The 21,634-nt window shown below is 36.9% G+C and overlaps 1 protein-coding gene across 1 annotated transcript in view; it reads left to right on the top strand.

Annotated features, from left to right (window-relative positions):
• Nucleotides 1–3,220: 3,220 nt before the first annotated feature.
• The window catches only part of LOC112403442 (membrane cofactor protein-like), a 120,654-nt gene continuing 102,240 nt past the window's right edge, over nt 3,221–21,634 (top strand). Inside the window, exons 1-3 of the mRNA XM_024750877.1 lie at nt 3,221–3,326; nt 11,596–11,784; nt 12,120–12,222. Of these exons, the coding sequence (XP_024606645.1) occupies nt 3,221–3,326; nt 11,596–11,784; nt 12,120–12,222 (398 nt within the window). The remainder of the gene's footprint in view (nt 3,327–11,595; nt 11,785–12,119; nt 12,223–21,634) is intronic.

Below are 21,634 nucleotides of genomic sequence, written 5' to 3'. Positions count from 1 at the left end.
AAGACATACAGATTGCTAACAAACACATGAAAGAATGCTCAACATTATTAGTCATTAGAGAAATGAAAATCAAAAATATAATTACTTTTTAAAGCCTTCAAAAGCCAAGAGTAAACAAAATGAATATGTGATCCTTATGAGAAATGCCCTCCTTTCTGTACTTGACTGTGTTCAGAATCCTTGTGTTGGGTGTGACACCACAGTAATGCTCTTGAGGTAACAGCCAAGTAAGAAGGTTAACTGGCAGGTGCCTGCAGAGGTAGCAGAGCTCCCAGGACCAACATAAAAAAGGTGGTTTAACTATCCTCTGTTTAGCCATTCTCTTTCAGGTTTTCACAAACACCTAACCTATACACCATCATGACAGGGGAGTCTTTTCTGAGCCCAGTCACAGGCTCCTTCATGCTATTACCCCCACCTCTGAAAAGCAAAATGTAAATATACCAACTTAGGAGGCAAAGGATCTTCTAACATTGTTTTATTTAATGAAGTCCCCCTCAGTTTAATGACATCCACAGACACCTCCCTCCACCTTACCGCCATTCCTAAAGCTTACAGGAGAGATACTACTTAGCTCAAAACCTGGTCTACAAACAGTCATATTCTCCATTCTCTCCTTATTTCTTAATGGCTGTTTGACAAAATTTTTAGGGGCAGTTATAGGAACAACTAGTGTTTAAGCCCCTACTTCACTTAAAGCCTCGACTCTTGAGTTCTATTCCTCTCAGCACCTTAGGAAGTTCACAGTCAATACTCTCCCTTTGAACTCAGTCACTAAAATGATCTCAAGACTAAGGGTTAGACAGTAGATCCACTTCATAGGTCAGCTTGCCATGCCTGATTTAGGAAAGTTTTCCCTGCAGACAGTTGTAGCTCATTCTTTTCAGAGACAAATCCTGCTTGTTCCCAGTACCTAAAATTATTAAAATCAAAATATCTCAGAACCTTCCCAGCAATTGGTAAATCCACAATGGGAGAGCATTGGCAGAGACGTTAAGTGCACTTGACAGCAACGCCCATTTGTTTCACTCAGTATTTAATGGGTATTTACTATGCATCTAGTATAGGTCTAGAACTGTCTCAGCACTGGAGATACAGCAAGAAAACTATCACTGCTTCCTGGAACTTGTCCAGAAAAATAGGGAACAAGGCTCAAAGCCTTTCAAATGGAGCCTCAGTTGGGTCAAATCAAAAGAAGTTAAAGAAATCTATGTGAAAGTCTTCAATTATACTTAGAATAATTTGCTGAACCTCAGGTGTAGAAATTTCATTGACTGTAATAAAGTTTCAATAAAACCGAACCCTTGAATTTAGCACCTGTAACTAGGAAAGCAAAAACTACCGTTTATTTTGTACCTTTTAAATACTCTCATGAGAAAAAGAAAAGAAAAGAAAAAATTACTTTCAAGACTAAAAATAGGTGGGAAACTTTTTTTCAGCTTTATTGATATACAATTTACATAGAATATTGTGTACAGATGGTTGCAGAGAACAATAAATGAAATCTCTCTTTCACAAATAATTACCAACACTGAGCCACAGAACATTTCTATCACTCTTTCACAACTGTAAATATTAAATGACAAGTCCCTCTCATTGTGTTTCCTTTCATTGTCTCCTTAATTATATCTCCTATAATTGTGTTATTGTGGAATGTCTGGATTTTATAACCCAAGATACTTAGGTATTCATTTTATACATTGTACCCACACTTTGGGTTTTATATGCTCTGCCAAGAATTCAAAAAACTGTGTTGGTCTGGGAAGAAGAAGAAATTCCATGGTTTGTTCATCCTAGAATATCTTTAGCACTTCTCAGATATAAAATTGTTTAAATGTATATAAAGCTTGGTAATTCCAGCTGATGCATTTGAGGTTTACAGGGAGGATCTCCATTTCCTCATCATCCTCTCATACCTTAACTCTGTGTGATACAGGTTCTGTCCCAGCCATTCTAGGAACAAAGCATTTGAAGCACAGATTGGTTGTAAATAATTTATTTATTTACCTGATTTGAAATGTAACATAGGGTCAAATATAGAAAGCTGAAAAGCACAAAGAAAATGAAATATCCATACTCCTGTCAACTATTAGTAAATTTTTGGAATATTTGCAGCTAATCTCTATTTATGTGTATCAATTACTACTTTTGTGTTCTTCTACAAGTCACACAGGTTTACTTATAGCTTTACAAATAAATCGTGTTCAGTCTTAATTTTCCAGCATTGTTTGCAAGATTGTTTCAACAGAAAAGCTCTCTCCCTTATGCACGTCACCTAACCAATTCTTACTCATCCCAACTCTAATGACATACATCGCTTCCATGAATATGGCAATTAATGCACCCTTGTCCTTACCTTTTATATGTACGTGTATTTCATCTTCAATAAGACACTGAGTTGCTCAAGGGCAAGGGCTCCATAGAGTTGAGGCCCAATAAGCTAATGGTCCGGTGTTAATAATTTACCTTCCCAGGGGTGCTCTCCTGGGAACACGGAAGAGACTAATTGACTTTAATAGTTGGGAGAGCAATAGCCAAACCTTTCCTAATTCTGAAATCTATCAGGCCATGAGAAACTTCAGTAGCATACACTCAACCACGGAAACCTCAACTATGATCCCGAGTTATGACTGACAAATGCTAAAGACTGAGAAAGGGCCCAGAAGTCCGGACAGTTTGGAGTGCCCCAGGTCCAAACTGGAGTCATGAGGGATGTGGGCCCCACGGTGACCCACTGCCTGGGCTCTAGGTTTCTATTTTCAGGTCGATGCGCTTGATTCTTTAATCCAGCTTTCCGGAAAAGGGACAATGATGACTGCGCCAGCCCTGATTTCTTTCCACCGTTCCTGCGTAGGGTGGTAACAGTTTGTTCACGAGGAGGCGGTGAACCAGCCACTTCCCGCAAGCCGCCAGAGCTCTCCTTTAGGTCTGCAGACGGAGCAGTCAGAGACAGTCAGGGCCCGAGCGGGAGTCTCAAAGCTCCCCGCGCACACACTGGTTAGACTCAAGCCAGGGCCACGCCCCGCCTGTCCGGGGGCCCCGCCTTGCATCCCGTCCATTGGCCTCGCCAGGCCCACACTTCCGTCCCTGGTGCAGCTCAGGCCACGCCCACCTGCGTGACCGCACTTGACGCTTTGTGAGACTGGGGATTGTTGCGTCTGGTAACTGAAGTCAGATCTCGGCTGGGCTGGTCTCACGTTTCCCGCTGATCTCCCCGAAAATGATAGCGGCTTACGTATCGCACACAGCACCTCCCGGCCGCCCCGAGAAAATCATCGTTGGGATGATTTTCGTGGCCTTAGTTCTCCTGCTACCCATATTCTCCGGTAGGAGCCTGGAGAGAGTGTGCGTCCTGGCTGCGAACTAGAGCGGGTTGGGAAGCAGGCCGACTGGAAGCGAGTGTGTGGGAGCTTTGCTTTTTGTCTCGGGTCGGAGTCGCGGTGCTGGGTCCACCCGGGGTCATAAGGGGTTGGGATAGAAGGCGTGCTTGGTGGTGCGCACTGAGAAGTGGGGGTTGGTGGGCGCAGCTGGGGCTTACCAAGGGCCAAGCTGGGTCACTAGCAAAAGCTTGCAGGGTGTTTCTGGGACTGACTGCCATTTGGGGACAGGAGTGCTGACCTGGTGCTGCTGGTAACGGCTTGCTCTTGAGCGCCCAGGTGCCTGGGGATGTTACTAGGCTGTTGCTGTGCCTGTGGGGACGATTTCCCCTATGTTCTCTGGGCGGGGAGATACTTTGCAAGTGGGGTGTTTGTGCCCGGCTGGACTGGGCTGGGGGAGCCTGCGCAGGGTGTTCCCTGGTGTGTGCTTTGTAGAACCGGCCACCCAGTGCTGCCAAGTGTGGGACAAGTAAGCTACTGCTTGCTTTGTGTGCGGCTGGGAAGCTCATGTTGTGCATGTAGCAGTCAGGTCAGAGAAGGCGCTGGCCCCACCTTTGGTCCCCCTTTAGTGATGGAGGCTGTGACTTAGGATCCTGGATGCAGCAGAACCCACCACCCCTGAGCCGCATGTGGTGATGCCAGTGATACTGGCAGCAGCAAGGCACCAACAACCACAGAGGCATAAGAATTGATAAGGTGGCCACTGAGCAACACCTCCGAAAGAGGCAGTGGAGGGTGAAAAGAGCCCACTTACAACTCTTGCCAGAGGCAGCACAGGTAAGAGAAACCAAAGGCTTGTGCTATAGTGCCACCTGCTGGAAAACAAAAGAAAGACCTCTAATTTCTAACGTTGAATTATTAGAATCAAATAGGTAGGTGTTCACTACTTCAGAGGCACCGGCAGAGGAACCATGAAGCATCATTAAGCACCATCAAGCACCAAGAAGAACCACACTAACACTGTATCACAAGAAGAAAATGACAACTCCTAGAAACCAAACTTAAAGTCCCAGAATATTGTGATCTAACTCATAGAGGATTTAAAATAGCTGTCATGAAGAAACTCAGTGAGCCATAAGAAAACTGAGAAAGGCAGTTCAATGAACTCAGGAATAAAATTGATGAACAGAAGGAATACTTAACCAAACGGATTAAAACTCTAAAAAAGAGCCGAATTTAAGTTCTGGAGGTGAAGAACTCAATAAATGAGTTGAAGAATGCCTTAGAAAGCATGGAGATAGAGGAGACCATATAGAAGAGAGAATTAGTGAGCTCAAAGATAGAAATCTAAAATGATACAAGTAGGAGAGGAAAGAGAAATAAGATATTTTTTAAAATGAAAAAATTCTACGAAAGCTTTCCAACTTTCTTAGGTACAGCAACATTAGGGTCATGGGTATCCCAGAACAGAGTGATAGTGGGGGCAGAGAATTTACTTAAAGAAACAATAACAGAATTTCCCAAAACTAGGAAGGAACTGGTTATAGAATTTCATGAAGCTAAGAGAACACCTAATTACCTCAAGAAAAAGGACCTTCTCCAAGATACATATTAAAATTGTCAAAAGTCAGTGACAAAGAGTTTTAAAAGGAGCCAGGGAAAAAGGATGGTAGCCTATAAAAGAACCCCCATTATGCTATTAGCAGGTTTCTCAGCAGAAAGTCTTCAGGACGGTAAGGTGTGGAATGGAATTCTCAAAAATACTGAAAGATTAAAAACTGTCACCCAAGAATACTCTATCCAGAAAAGTTATCATTCTGATATGAAGGAAAAATAAAAATTTTCCCAGACAAACAAAAGCTGAGGGAGTTCATCAACACTAGACCTATCTTACAAGAAATGTTAAAAGGAGCTCTTCTAACAAAACATTTAAAATATTGGTTTACACAGGGCTTCCCTGGTGGCGCAGTGGTTGAGAGCCCGCCTGCCGATGCAGGGGATACGGGTTCGTGACCCAATCCGGGAAGATCCCACGTGCCGCGGAGCGGCTGGGCCCGTGAGCCATGGCTGCTGAGCCTGTGCATCCGGAGCCTGTGCCCCGCAGCGGGAGAGGCCACAACAGTGAGAGGCCCGCGTACCGCAAAAAGAAAGAAAGAAAGAAAAAAATATATATATATCTTACCTATTATATTATGATATATATTAATATATAATAAATATATGTTATATATTATATTAATATATAATAATATAGTTATTATATTAATATGCTAATATAGTATATGTATAATAATATATTATATGTATAATATATATTAATATTATATAATATATATGTGGCTATATACAAAATGGAAAGTTACTCAGCCATAAAAAAAATAATGAAATCTTGCCATTAGCAACATCATGAATGGAACTATAGGATATTATGCTAAGTGAAATAAGTCAAACAGAGAAAGACAATGTATGATTTCACTTCTATGTGGGTCTACAAAAGTAAAACATAAACAAACTTAAATAAACAGAAATAGAGTCATAGAGAACAAACAGTTTGTTTCGGGGGGGCGGGAGGTAGGAGAGAAATAGGTGAGAGAGATTAAGAGGTATAAACTTGCAGTTACAAAATAAATGAGTCACAGGTATAAAATGTACAAGGTGGAGAATACAGTCAAATTATGTAATATCTTTGTATGGTGACAAATTGTAACTACACTTTGTGATGATCATTTTGAAACGTATGGAAATATCAAATCACTGTGTTGTGTAACAGGAAATAGCATAGTGTTGTAGGTCAATTATACTTTAAAAACAAACAAACCTATAGAAAAAGAGATTAGATTTGTGGTCATCAGAGATGGAGGGTGAGGGGATGGAGAATTAGATGAAGGTAGACATAAAGTACAAGCTTCCAGTTAAAAGATAAATAAGTACTAGGTGTGTAGTGTACAACATGATAAATATAATTAGCAATCTGTCCCTTATATATAACAGCAGTCAAGAGAGTATATCCTGAGTTCTCATCACAAGGAAAACATTTTAAAAATTATTTATTTAACTTTGTTCACCAAACCTATTGTGGTAATCATTTCATGACGTATGTAAGTCAAATCATTATGCTGTACAACTTAAACTTATACAGTGCTGTATGTCGATTATATCTCAATGAAACTGGAATTTTTTTTTTTTTCTTTTGCGGTACGAGGGCCTCTCACTGTTGTGGCCTCTCCCGTTGCGGAGCACAGGCTCCGGACGCGCAGGCTCAGCGGCCACGGCTCACGGGCGTAGCCGCTCCGCGGCATGTGGGATCCTCCCGGACCGGGGCACGAACCTGCATCGGTAGGTGGACTCTTAACCACTGCGCCACCAGGGAAGCCCTGGAATTTTTTTTAAAAAAGTACCTGCCTAGAGCCTCGGTCGTAAGTATCATGTCAGTATTACTCTGGTGGCAATGTGGAAATGAACTGAATGAAAGGTGGAGAGACCGGTAAGAAGACCTACTCAGAAACTTATATATGGCTTATAAATGAGTGGGAATTGAGAAATAAAACTGATAGGTTAGATGCAAGAGTCTGCCTTTGAGAAAGGAAAGAAAGTTTTAAAATAGGTAACACGAATGACCCCTGTCATGGCAGACCCACCTCTGAGCATTCAAACTCCTCGGTATATATTTTTATTGTCTTTCTGCCTCATTTCACCTAGTTACCATCATACTTTTATACATATTAACGTTCCAAGGAAGTAAGTTAGCCATGTAGAGGGGTGAATTCAAAGTACCTTATCTGGCATTTTCCGTAAACATGAAGCCTTTCTCCCAAGCCTGTGCCTAGGCCTACCTACAAAGAAAGGCAAACTGAGAGAAAGTAAAAAATAATAATGTATTATTTCTAAAGACAATGTATTGCTTGGCATTTAGTATTCTTCCTTTGCAACTGATGTTCCTTTACATCTGCAATCCAGTTTCATCTTCCCCACCAACTAGAACTGTGTTTACGCGGCACATTTTCCAAGTCTGATAAAAAGATGTTCAGTGTTGTAGGATACAGATGTTCTTGCTTACAAGCATTGTACCAGCCTTTTAAAAAGTTAATTTGTACAAGCGTGGACATTAGTTTCAATAAATTTTTGTTTTGATATTCATTTAAAAAATAGTTTGTATAGACAGTGAGAGAGGGGGTGGGATGGTCAGGTTTCATCGAGGTTCCACTTTTGGTCAGAGATCATGATTTTCAGAAGGTACCACCTGGTCAGGGATGTGGGTGCGTGCTTGACTCAGAGAGTTACTTTTAATTTTTGCAAGCAGGTCAAGAGTGCTTGCGTCATTTTTGTTAAGTGTACAGAAAGTGAACAGTTCTCTTCGTCCATAGTAGAGACTATTTCATTTTCCTGAAACTCATCTGGAAAATTGGGGAATTTTCTGAATTCAGCCTGTCATATTATATAATGGCATCTATTGTTAAAGTATAGCATTGCAGCCTAATAATAATTATATTGTAAAATATCTAGAAAAAACTTAGTCAAAATACTATTTTTCTGAAGCTGGGAATGTTTAGTTTGAAAATCTTCACAGGAAAAAAGACTTCAATAATCTGAGTAAGAGAAGAAATTCTTTGATTAAAAACATATGATATTGGACCTGATTTATTACAGTGTATAGAGCTTGTAATCAACTGGTTGCCAAAGCAAACATTCTAAACTGCACATAGTTGAAAGCATGTCTTTCATGATGCATGTTAGTGGGAAGAAATAATTCAAGCTAGTTGAATGGATTAAACCATTCAATTGACATTTCCATATGGAGCACTGTATGTGAGAGTCATATCAGGAATTCTTTCTGCATGATACCCTTTCGAGATAGTTACTGAAATCGAATGCATAAGACAAAGGACACTTGTATAATTTAATTATGGGCATGCTGTTAACTTGATTTTTTTCTTGGTTCCAGGAAATTCTAGAATGATGTTATACATTTGTATGTAGAATGGAGTTATATAGCATTTCTAGCCCAATTTTTTCCTATTGTAAAATGAGAATGTATGGCTCAGAGTGTTCAGTAAATTTAATGTTATTAATAAAATTCAACTCTATAAAAACCTTTAAACAATGTTTTTAATAACTACATCTTTTTGTTTGCCTTTTACTTTTGTTTTGTTTTGGGCAGTTGATTGAGGAGCATTCATATATCAAGATCAGCATAGAGGAAATTTTGAAAACATTTTGCCAGTAGGTGGATATCAGGACATGGTGTAAATGAAATGTTGGACAGAGCATCAAGAGAGTTTAGAATTTAGAATATGATGTAAAAGGGGGGTAACATTTCACTTGTTTAGAGTTCTCTCTCTCTCTCTTTTTTTTGTTTTACAATGTTGTGTTAGTCTCTGCTGTACAGCAAAGTGAAGTAGAGTTCCTTGTGCTATACGGCGGGTTCTTATTAGTTATCTATTTTACACATATTAGTGTATATATGTCAATCCCAATTTCCCAATTCATCCCAGCCCCCACTTCCCCCCTCGGTATCCATACTTTTGTTCTCTACATTGGTGTCTCTATTTCTGCATTGCAAACCGGTTCATCTGTACCATTTTTTTCTAGAATCCACATATATGCGTTAATATATGATATTTGTTTTTCTGTTTCTGACTTACTTCGCTCTGTATGACAGTCTCTAGGTCCATCCACCTCACTACAAATAACTCAGTTTCATTCCCTTTTATGGCTGAGTAATATTCCATTGTATATATGTGCCACATCTTCTTTATCCATTCATCTGTTGATGGACACTTAGGTTACTTCCATGTCCTGGCTATTGTAAATAGAGCTGCAATGAACATTTTGTACCACATCTTCTTTATCCATTTATCTGTCAATGGACAGTTAGGTTGTTTCCATGACCGGGCTATTGAATATAGCGCTGCAATGAACACTGGGGTGCATGTGTCTTCTTGAATTATGGTTCTCTCTGGGTATATGCAGTAGTGGGATTGGTGGGTCATATGGTAATTCTTTTTTTAGTTTTTTAAGGAACCTCCATACTGTTCTCCATAGTGGCTGTATCAATTTACATTCCTACCAACAGTGCAAGAGAGTTCCCTTTTCTCCACACCCTCTCCAGCATTTATTGTTTATAGATTTTTTGATGATGGCCATTCTGACTGGTGTGAGGTGATACCTCATTGTAGTTTTGATTTGCATTTCTCTAATGATTAGTGATGTTGAGCATCCTTTCATGTGTTTGTTGACAATCCGTATATCTTCTTTGGAGAAATGTCTATCTAACTAACCCGTGTCCCCTGCATCGGCAGGCGGACTCTCAACCACTGCGCCACCAGGGACTGTGCAAAAGTTTTTAAGTTTTATTAGGTCACATTTGTTTATTCTTGTTTTTGCTTCCATTTCTCTAGCAGGTGGGTCAAAAAGGATCTTGCTGTGATTTATGTCATAGAGTGTTCTGCCTATGTTTTCCTCTAAGAGTTTGATAGTGTCTGGCCTTACATTTAGGTCTTTAATCCATTTTGAGTTTATTTTTGTGTATGGTGTTAGGGAGTGTTCTAATTTCATTCTTTTACATGTAGCTGTCCAGTTTTCCCAGCATCAGTTATTGAAGAGGCTGTCTTTTCTCCATTGTATATTCTTGCCTCCTTCTTCTCATTGTAGTTTTGATTTGCATTCCTCTAATAATTAGTGATATTGAGCAGCTTTTCATGTGCTTCTTGGCCATCTGTATGTCTTCTTTGGAGAATGTCTATTTAGGTCTTCTGCTCATTTTTGGATTTGTTTTTTTTGTTTTTTTAATATTGAGCTGCATGAGCTGTTTGTATATTTTGGAGATCAATCCTTTGTTGATTGGTTTGCAAATATTTTCTCCCATTCTGAGGGTTGTCTTTTCGTCTTGCTTATGGTTTCCTTTTCTGTGCAAAAGCTTTTAAGTTTCATAGGTCCCATTTGTTTATTTTTGTTTTTATTTCCATTACTCTAGGAGGTGGGTCAAAAAAGATGTAACTGTGATTTTTGTCAAAGAGTGTTCTTCCTGTGTTTTCCTCTGAGAGTTTTATAGTTTCTGGCCTTACATTTAGGTCTTTAATCCATTTTGAGGTTTTTTGTGTGTGTATGGTGTTAGGGAGCATTCTAATTTTATTATCTTACATGTAGAGTTCTCTCAATGTGAAGACTGAGATCCAGGGAGTAAGAAAGAAGACTCCTCACGTATCAAAATAGGTCTATCTCCCTTCTCCTTAGGTCCTTAACCTTATAGGAGATGCCTCTGCATTATTTTAGCCCTTTAGGACTTTACTTTATTTGTCTCCATTATAGTATTGAATTTTCTATCAGATTTATAAGATTTTCAAGTGCACAGACAATTAAAAGGAAGAGAACTTGCTGAAGCAGGAATGACATTTCCTAGGGAAGAACCCCCACAAACAAAGGCCAGAAGTAAAAAATTCTAAAAACATAACAACGTAGCAGCTTTACTGTCAGGATATATTGTATAAACAACCCAACGGCTACTGCAGGAAACTTCTAAGGGAATGCATGATCCAGTAATCAGTGAAGGGAGATTAAATTATGTTTACAGTAATGTCCAAGAAACCAATTTTTTATGTAAGCCTATTCAAAGTAATAAAATTTAGTATTTAAAGGGTGTCCATTTATTTATAAAATGCTCAATTCACTAATATGAAACAAATAAAAGGAAGTCATATTTTTAAATATTTTAATCCATATTTATTTTTATCTATGAAATCCACAATGCTTATTTGATATTTACCTCTTACCATAGCATTTCTTGAGCACCCAGTGTGTAGAGAGTGTAGTACAAAAAGAAGGCATATGATCCCAGCCCTCTATGACCTTGCATTCTGAGAGGAAACTGAGCCTGAAGTGACAAGTGCTTGTGTTTCAAACTGCAGAAGAGTAATCTGAGCAGAGTGCTATATACTATAGAAAAGAGGAGAGGTGAGTTTTGGATTTGGAAAGAAGTGGGGAAGGATACATACATATAAATATATTTTAAAACCAAAAGCACTGTTATCTCTTCAATTTAGTGTTGAATGAAAGTTCACCTTATTTCTCAACAAACCAAAAGCTAATAGATTGTTGTTTAAAGTAAGCAAGGAACATCCTTTGCTACTACTACCACTTGGGTAAAAGCATGGGACAGTCATTTAAAATCTTGCCAAGAATCTATTTATTCCGTATTACTTACCTGATGTCAGGCCACAGTCCCTGGCTGATGAAGGAGATAAAGTACTTTATTTTCATGTTCTTATTCTCTCCTACTTAGATGCCTGTGGTGATCCACCGAGATTTGAAACTATGAGGCTCCAGCATGCCCCAAAACCCAATTATAGTCCTGGGGAAACTGTACACTATAAATGTCGCCTAGGTTTCCGGCCCATGGCTCCTCCTCTTCCCACCTCTGCTGTTTGTCAGGATGATAATACATGGTCACCTCTCCAGGAGGCCTGTACAAGTAAGTAAACAAAAAAAAATTGTTTTATGTTTCTGGAAATTTTCACACATTTTAGCATGCATATTCCACTAGTGCGATGATGGTTTTCTCATGTGAATATAGGTTTTAGATTGCAATGCATTTTTGCAGGCTTTGAGAAATCCCCAAGGAATCTTTTTCTTGGCAGTTGGTTGCCTGGGTAAATATGAATCATATTTGGCCATATAATAAGGAAAAAATAACAAATGAACAATAAGATTCCCGTGAATTCTAACAAGAAATGTAGAATTTTGAATTTGATTTAAGTCTATTTTTGAAATTGGTATAAACCAACATATTTGAATATTTTCTTTTAGGAAAATTGTGTCCTAATCTAGGAGATCCTGTAAATGGCCAAGTTAACTATGTAAATGGAAGTATTATGTTTGGTTCACAAGCTCACTATGTTTGTAATGAGGGGTAAGTAAGATGCTCCTTAGAGGAAATAAGGTTAAATGTTACTAATTCCATTTTTGTCTTGCTCCTCTTCTTAAGCATTCCTATAAATTTGATTTCATTTTGCTTTCTATGTGACAAGTTGTACTTATAGCCAAGCAACTCTTGTTTTTATGAAGACTTAAAAGATGTGTAATTAGAAAGAAGTTTAAATTGAAGCAAAGTAAAACTGTATAACTTACTATATGTAATAATACGCCTATTGTATGTATTTAAGATGTAGTAATCATGGTAACTTTATTCTTGAAAATAAAGAGTACCCTGTTTAAAATTGTCAGTTCTCAGAGTTTAAGTAGGGCTTATGGAAATAGGAGGTAGAATTGCCAACCAAAGTTACTCATCTTGAGATAACCTGTAGTTTTACAAGATCCAAGTTGATCTGCCTAACCTGGACGATAATGTTGATCATGATCTCTTAGTTAGAAAAACTTATTTTTAAGACTGCTGCAAGGGAGTGAAGCATCTCAAAAAGAGGTACTGAGCCTTTAATAATAACTTTTGTTCTACAGAGCTCCTTTAAAAGTATATATTGGGGATACTGGGCATTTATTTTAAAATATGAATTTATAGGGTAAATATTATACACTGTGGAAATGCAATAGGTTTTCTTAATATTAACTTTAATCATATTTTGCTGAATTCATTTAATAGTTCTAATATTTTTGTGTATGGGTGGAATATTTAGGGTGTTATACATATACAATCATATCATCTGCAAACAGGGATAAGTTTACTTCTTTCTTTCCAATTTGGATGCCTTTTATTTATTTTTCTTGCTTAATTGCTCTGCCTAGAACTTCCAGTACTATATTGAATTGAAATGGTAAAAGTGAGCCTCCTTGCCTTTTCTCATCTTAGAGGAAAATCTTTCATATTTTCTCCATTGAGTATGATGTTTGCATTGTGTTTTTCATGTATGGCATTTATTATCTCGAGGCAGTTTCCATCCGCTCCTTGTTTGTTGAGTATTTTTTATCATGAAAGATGTTGAATTTTGTCAAATGCTTTTTCTTCTCCAATTGAGATGATCATGTGGCTTTTTCCCTTCATTCTGTTGACGTGGCATATTACATTGATTGATTTTCATGTGTTGAGCCATCCTAGCATTCTAGGAATAATTTCCATTTGGTCATGGTTTTCAATCCTTTTTATATGCTGATGAATTGTTTGCTAGTATAATGTTGAGGATTTTTGCTCAGTGTTTATAAAGGATATTGTTCTGTAGCTTCCTTTCTTGTAATGTTTTTATCTAGCTTTGGTGTCACGGTTACACTGGTCTCATAGCATAAGTTCAGAAGACTTCCTTCCTCTTCAATTTTTGGAAAAGGTTGAGAAGGATTGGTATTACTTCTCTTTTAAATGTTTGGCAGAATTAACAAGTGAAAACATCAGGTCTAGGACTCTCCTTTATTGGGAGATTTTTGACTACTGATTCAATCTCTTTAGTAGTCAGTCAATTCAGATATTCTATTTTTTTAATAATTAAGTCTTGGTAGGTTTTGTATTTATAGGAATTTGTCCATTATATCTAGGCTATCCATTTGTTGGCATAAAATTATTCATAGAACTCTCATAATATTCTTTTTCCTGTAGAACTAAGTGATAATATCCCCACTTTCATTTCTGATTTTAGTAATTTGGATCTTTCTTTTTTCTTAGTCCATCTAGCTAAGGGTTTGTTAATTTTCTTGCTCCTTTTATTTAAAATTAATTTTTATTGGAGTATAGTTGCTTCACAATGTTGTGTTAGTTTCTGCTATACGCAAAGTGAATCAGCTATACGTATACATATATCCCCTCTTCTTTGCATTTCCTTCCCATTTAGGTCACCATAGAGCATTGAGTAGAGTTCACTGTTCTATACAGTAGGTCCTCACTAGTTATCTGTTTTATACATAGTAGTGTATATATGTCAATCCCAATCTTGCAATTCACCACACCCCCTCCCCGGCTCTTGCTCTTTTTGAAAACGAACTTTTGGTTTCATTGATGTTCTCTATGAATTTCTCTTCTCTATTTTTTATTTCTGCTTTAATCTTTACTACTTACTTCCTTCTGCTGGTTTTGGGTTTAGTTCTTCTTTCTCTAGATCCTTAAGTGGTAACATTAGGTTGTTTATTTTAGAGCTCTCTTCTAACTTCTAATGGAAGAATAATTTACCTACAAATTAAATTAGTTCCAAGGGCATCACATAGGGATTTGATATTCCCATACATTTCAAGATGATTACCATGGTAAGTCTAGTTACCATCCTCACCATACAAAGTTATTACAATTTATTGACTGTTTTCTCCACGCTGTACATTTCATCCTTGTAACATTTCTTTTGTAACTGGAGGTTTGTACCTCTTAATCTCCTTCACCTATTTCACTTCTCCTCCCTCTGGCAACCACCTTTTTGTTCTCTGTAACTGGAGTCTGTTTCTGTTTTGTTATGTTTCTTCATTTGCTTTATGTTTAAATTGCACATATAGGTGAAATCATGTAATATTTGTATTTCTCTGTCTGACTTATCTCACTTAGCATAATACTCTCTAGGCCCATCCACATTGTTGCTAATGGCATGATTTCCCTGTTTTCATGGCTGAATTCTATTCCATTTTTTTTGTGTGTGTACATACATACATCTAATTTGACAACTTAAAACTTCATATATACATATATACATGTATACATATATATGTATATGAATATATACATATACATGAATATGAATATATACATGAATATATATTATATATAATTCATATATATAATATACGAATATATATCATGAATATATACATGAATATATATATATATTCATATATACATGAAATTCATATATTAATTATGTATATATTTAACACAGTCATTCTATTTAAGGGCAGATAGTTTGCTACCATATCTTGGCTATTTTCAATAATGCTGCAATGAACATAGGGGTGCATATACTTTTTCAAATTAATGATTTTCTTATCTTCATAAAAATACTCAGAAGTGGAATTGATGGATCATATCGTAGTTATATTTTTATCTTCTTGAGGAGCCTCCACACTGTTTTCCAAAATGGCTATACCAATTTACATGATGTTCCTTTTTCTCCATTTCCTCACCAACACTTGTTATTTGTTGTCTTTTGATCACAGTCATTCTGATAAGTGTGGGGTGATTACTCATCATGCTTTTGACTTGCATTTCCTTGATGATTAGATGTTAAGCATCTTTTTACATGTCTAGTGGCCACCTGTATGTCTTCCTTGGAAAAATGTCTGTTCAAGTCCTCTGCCCATTTTTAATTTTTTTTAAATTTTGAGTTGTATGAGTTCTTTGTGTATTTTGAGTATTAACATTCTATCAGATATATCATTTGCAAATATCTTCTCACATTTCATTTTGTTGATAGTTTTCTTTGCTGTGTGAACAGTGTTTAGTTTGATGTAGTTCCATTTGTTTATTTTTTGTTTTTGTTTCCCTTACAGAGGGGACAGATCTGAAAAAATATTTTTAAGACTGATATCAAAGAGCATACTAGCTATGCTTTCTTCTAGAAGTTTTATGGTTTCAGGTCCTACATTTAAATCTTTAATCCATTTTTACTTTATTTTTGTATGTGGTTTGAGAAAGTAGTCTAGTTTGATTCTTTTGCATGTATCCATTTTTCCCAACACCATTTATTCAAGAGACTGTCTCTTCCCCATTGCATATTCTTGTCTCCTTTGCCATAGATTAATTGACCATATAAGCATGGGTATATTTCTGGTCAATCTATTCTGTTTCATTAATCCATGTGTCTGTTTATGTATCACATTGTTTTGGTTACCGTAGCTTTGTAGTACACTTTGAAATAAGGGGATGTGATAACTCCAGCTTTGTTGTTCCTCAAGATTGTTTGGTTATATGTGGTCTGTTGTGTTTCCATACAAATTTTAGAATTATTTGTTCTAGTTCTGTGAAAAATGCCATTGGTATTTTGATAGGGATTGCATTGAACCTGAAGATTGTCTTGTGGAATATGGTTGTTTTAACAATATTAACTCTTCCAATCCATGAGCATGGTATATCTTTCCATTTTCTTCTGTCACCTTCAGTTTCTTTCATTGCATCTTACAGTTTTCCAAGTAGAGGTCTTTTACCTCCTTGGTTAAGTTTATTCCTAGGTACTTTATTCTTTTGATGCAGTTACAAATGGGATTGTTTTATTAATTTATCTGACTGCTAGTTTGTTTTTAGTGTATAGAAACACAACAGATTTCTGTACATTAACTTTTTCTTTTTTTCTGCATCAACAGGCGGACTCTCAACCACTGCGCCACCAGGGAAGCCCACGGGGGCCACTCTTCATCATGGTGCGTGGGCCTCTCACTATCATGGCCTCTCTTGTTGCGGAGCACAGGCTCCATATGCGTAGGCTCAGTAGTTGTGGCTCACGGGCTCAGTAGTTGTGGCTCATGGGCCCAGTTGCTCTGCAGCATGTGGGATCTTCCCAGACCAGGGCTCAAACCCGTGTCCCCTGCATCGGCAGGCAGATTCTCAACCACTGTGCCACCAGGGAAGCCCTGTACATTAACTTTTTATCCTTCAACTTTACTTAATTGATTATTTAGTTCTAATAGTTTTTGGTGGCATCTTTAGGATTTTCTGTATATAGTAGCAAATCATCAGCAGACAGTAACAGTTTTACTTCCTCCTTTCCAATTTGGATTCCTAACATGTATTTTTCTTGTTTGATGCCTGTGGCTAGGGCTTCCAATACCATGTTGAATAAAAGTGGTGAGAGTGGGCATCCTTGTCCTGTTCCTGATCTCAGAGGAAATGCTTTCTGCTTGTTACCACTGAGTATGTTATTTGTGGGCTTGTCATATATGGCCTATATTATATTGAGGTATGTTCCCTCTATATGCACTATGTTGAGAGGTTTTTTTTTAATCATAAATGGATGTTAAATTTGTTAAAAAGCTTTCTGCATCTGTGAGATAATCTATGATTTTTATTCTTCAATGTGTTAATGTGTTATATCACACTGACTGATGATATTGAACCATCCATACATCCCTGAGATAAATCCCACTTGATCATGGTGTATGATCCTTTTAAAGTAGTTTTGAATTTGTTTGCTAATATTTTATTAAGCATTTTTGCAGCTATGTTCATCAAAGATATTGGTCTATAATTTTCTTTTGTTGTGGTGTCTTTGTCTAGTTTTAGTATCAGGGTGATCCTGGCCTTTTAGAATGCATTTGAATGTGTTCCTTCCATTTATATTTTTTGAAATAGCTTGAGAAGGATAGGTGTTAACATTTTTAATGAGGTATAATTGATTTACAATATTATATTAGTTTCAGGTGTACAACATAGTGATTCAAAACTTTTATAGATTATAATCCATTTATAGTTATCATAAAATATTGGCAATATTCCCTGTGCTGTACAATGTATTTTGAGAAAGATAAGTATCAACTCTTCTCTAAATGTTTGCTAGAACTCACCTGTGTGACTTTAGTTTGTTGAGAGTTTTTGTATTAGTGATTTAATTTCATTACTGGTAATTGGTCAGTTAATATTTTCTATTTCTTCCTTGTTCAGTCTTAGGAGATTGTGCATTTTTAGGAATTTGTGCATTTCTTCTGGGTTGTTCATTTTATTGCCTTATAGTTGTTCATAGTAAACTTTTATCATCCTTTGTGTTTCTGTGGTGTTGGTTGTATGTTCTTCATTTTGATTTCTGATTTTATTGATTTAGGCCCTCTTTTTTTCTTGATGAGTCTGGTTATAACTTGTTTATCTTTCAAAGTATCAGGTCTTCATTTCACTGATCTTTTCTAATTTTTTTCTCTCCATTTCATTTATTTCTGCCTTGATCTTTATGATTTCTTTCCTTCTACTAGCTTTGGGTTTTGTTTGTTCTTCTTTTCCTACTTCCTTTAGGTGTAAGTTTAGGTTGTTTAATAGAGATTTTTCTTGTTTCCTGAGGTAAGTTTGTATTGTTATAAACTACCGTCTTAGAACTGCTTTTGCTGCATCCCATAGATTTTGGATCATTGTGTTTTCATTTTCATTTGCAGTGTTTTTTTTTTTTAATTCTTCTTTGATTACATCAGTGATCCATTGGTTATTTAGTAGCATAACGTTTAACCTTCACATGTTACTGTTAATACTTGACTTCTAGTCTCATGTCTTTGTGGTCAGAAAACATGCTTGATATGATTTCAATTTTCTTAAATTTACCAAGGCTTGTTTTGTGGCCTAGAATGTGATATATCTTGGAGAAAGTTCCATGTGCCTTTGAAAAAAATGTATAATACATTCTTCTGCTTTGGATGTAATGTTCCATACATATCTATTATGTCCATCCAATCTAATGTATCATTTAAAGCCAGTGTTTCCTTATTGATTTCCTGTCTGTATGATCTGTCCATTGATGTAAGTGGGGTGTTAAAGTCCCCTACTATTATTGTGTTGCTGTCAATTTCTCCCTTTATATCCGTTAAATTTTCCTTATATATTTAGGTGGTCGTATATTGGGTGCATATATATTTTAAATTGCTATATCTTCTTCTTGGACTGATCCCTTGATCTTTATGTAGTGTACTTCTTTGCCTCTTGTAGCAGTCTTTGTTTTAAATTATTTTGTCTGATATAAGTATTTGTATCCTGGCTTTCTTTTGATTTCCATTTACCTAATTCTCTGTGTTTATTTCTATATACTAGCTAGTTCAGTTATGTTTCTCAATATTGGAGAAGTGGTCTTATATAGGAAATGTCTTACATGGCCCAGCAACATATTCCCCTCTGTTTACTATACCTGTATGCTCTAGTGTTGTCCCTTATGTGGGTTGCATAGGCTCTTTTGTTGTGGCAGGGTCAACTACTGGGGAACACTGATAGGCAGTGCTGGCTCCAAGGCTGGTTGGCTGCCAGGCCATGCCTCATGCAGAAACTGATGGACCACTAATGGGTGGGGCTGCATCTTGGTGCAGCTATCTGCATGACTAAGGGTGTCCTAGGGCTGGTATCGACCTGCTAGTGGGCAAGACTAGGTCCCAGGGTGTCTGGCTCCTCAGCCCAGTGCATCCTAGGGCTGATGCCAGCTAACTGGTGAGTGGATAAGCCCCCAACCCTAATAAGCTAGGGAGACATTCCCAAAATGGCAGTTTTGCAAGCACCACTGTCCTCATGGTAGAATGCCCTCCCAAATGACTGTCACTAGTCTCTGTGTTCCCAGGAGGAGACCAGTTGCCTCCTTCCTCTTTGGGAGGCTCTCCAAGATCAACGAGTGGGTCTGACCCAGGCTCCTTTCAAATTACTGCCTCTGGCTTGGGTTACAGAGTGTGTAATGTTTTGCATTTTTTATTGTAAGCATCTATGGCTTTAAAGTTCCCCCTCAGCACTGCTTTTGCTGAATTCCATAAGTTTTGGTATGTTAAATTTTCATTTCCATTCATGTCAAAATGTTTTCTAAGTGCCGTTTTGATTTCTTCTTTGACTCATTGGTTGCTTAAAAGCAATTTAATTTTCAATTTTAATTTTCACTATTTTGAGAATTTTCCAATTTCCCTTTTGATTTTGATTTTTAAGTTTGTCCTGTTGTGGTCAAAGAATATATTTTGGATATCTCTCTTTTTAAATCTATTGATTAATTAATACTTAATTTTTAGACTGACCAAATTAATTAATCTAGCATATTAATACATAATAATTATGTATTATTTATTATGTCATTATGTTATGAAGAATATTAATTTGTGTTTTTCATCTGTGACTAACATATGGTCTCACCTGGAAAATGTCCCATGTGCACTTGAGAAGACTGTATTCTGTTGTTAGGTAGAATGCTCTGTATATATCTGTGAGATCTAGTTGGTATTGTATTGTTGAAATCCTCTACTTCCTTACTTATCTTCTATCTAGTTGTTCAACCCATTATGATGAGTGGGGTATTGAAATCTCCAACTATTATTGTATAAATGCCTATTATGTAGAAATGTGTGCTTTTCTCTTCAATTCTGTCATTTTTTCTTCATATATTCAGGTGGCCTCTCATTAGATGCATAAATGTTTATAATTGTTATATCTTTTTCCAGTACTTAACCCTTTTTAATGTATAATGTCCTTCTTTGTCTCTTGTACACTTTTGGTTTAAAGTCTATTTTGTCTGAATTAGTATAGTCATTCCTGCTCTCTTTTGGTTACTATTAGCATGGAGTATCTTTTTCCACCCTTTCACTTTCAACCCACTTGTGTCTGTGGATGTCATGTCAGTCTCTTGTAAACAGCATATAGTGGGATCATGTGTTTTTATGCATTATGTCAATTCTGTCTTTTGATTAAGAATTTAATCCATTTACAATTAATATAACTACTGACAGGAGGTACTTATTTCTGTCATTGTGCCATTTGTTTTCTCTATGCCTTAGAGCTTTTTTCCCCCTCATTTCCTGTATTACTGTTTTCTTTTGTGTTTAGTTGATTTTTATAGTGATATGTATAAATTCCTGTATCATTTCCTTTTGTATCATTACATTCTGTAGCTATTTTGTTTGTGGTTACCATGGGATTACATTTAACATTCTATAGTTATAAAGCTCCAATTTGAACTTATACCAAATTAACTACAAAAACTGTAGCTGCAAACCACCTTTACAGTGATGCTAGCTTTCATAATTGTCCACACATTTACTTTTAGTGAGATCTTTATTTTTCCACACAGAGTTGAGTTACTGTCTAGTGTCCTTTTATTTCACCTTGCAGGACTCCTTTGAGTATTTCTTGCAGTTGAGGTCTAGTGGTCCCAAACTCTCTTGGCTTTTATTTCTGAAAAGGTCCTAATTTCTCCCTCACTTTTGAAGCACAGTTTTGCTGGATAGAGGATTTTGTTTGATAGGGTGTTTTTTTATTTTAGCACTTTGAGTATATCTGCCCACTGTCTTGGGGACTCTGAGTTCCTAATGATAAACCTCATAATCTTATTTAGGATCCCCTGTATGTGATGATTTTCTCTCTCTCTCTCGTGGCTTTCAGTATTCTCTCTTTGTCTTTTGAAAGTTTGATTATTATGTGTCTTAGTGTGGGTCTCTTTGAGTTCATCTTAGAGTTCATTGAGCTTTTGGCTTATTTATTTCACATAGTTCATGAAATTTGGTAGTTTTCAGCCATTATTTTTTCAAATATTCTCTCTGCTCTTTTCTCTATATCTTCTCCTTCCGAGAGTCCCACAGTGTATATGTTGGTATGCCTGTTGGTGTCCCACAGATCCCATAGGCTCTGTTCATTTTTCTTCTTTTTTCTTTTTGTTCCTCAGAGTCAATAATTTCCATTGTCCTGTATTCAAGTTCTCTGATTCTTTCTTCTTTCTGCTCAAATGTGCCTTTATTTCCTCCAGGGAATTTTTAATTTC

This window comes from Neophocaena asiaeorientalis, unplaced genomic scaffold, assembly GCF_003031525.2.
Source record: "Neophocaena asiaeorientalis asiaeorientalis breed wild unplaced genomic scaffold, Neophocaena_asiaeorientalis_V1.1 scaffold67, whole genome shotgun sequence".
Taxonomy (NCBI): Eukaryota; Metazoa; Chordata; class Mammalia; order Artiodactyla; family Phocoenidae; genus Neophocaena; species Neophocaena asiaeorientalis.
The sequence above is the reverse complement of the archived record's forward strand: the minus strand, read 5'-3'. Positions and strand labels throughout refer to the sequence as shown.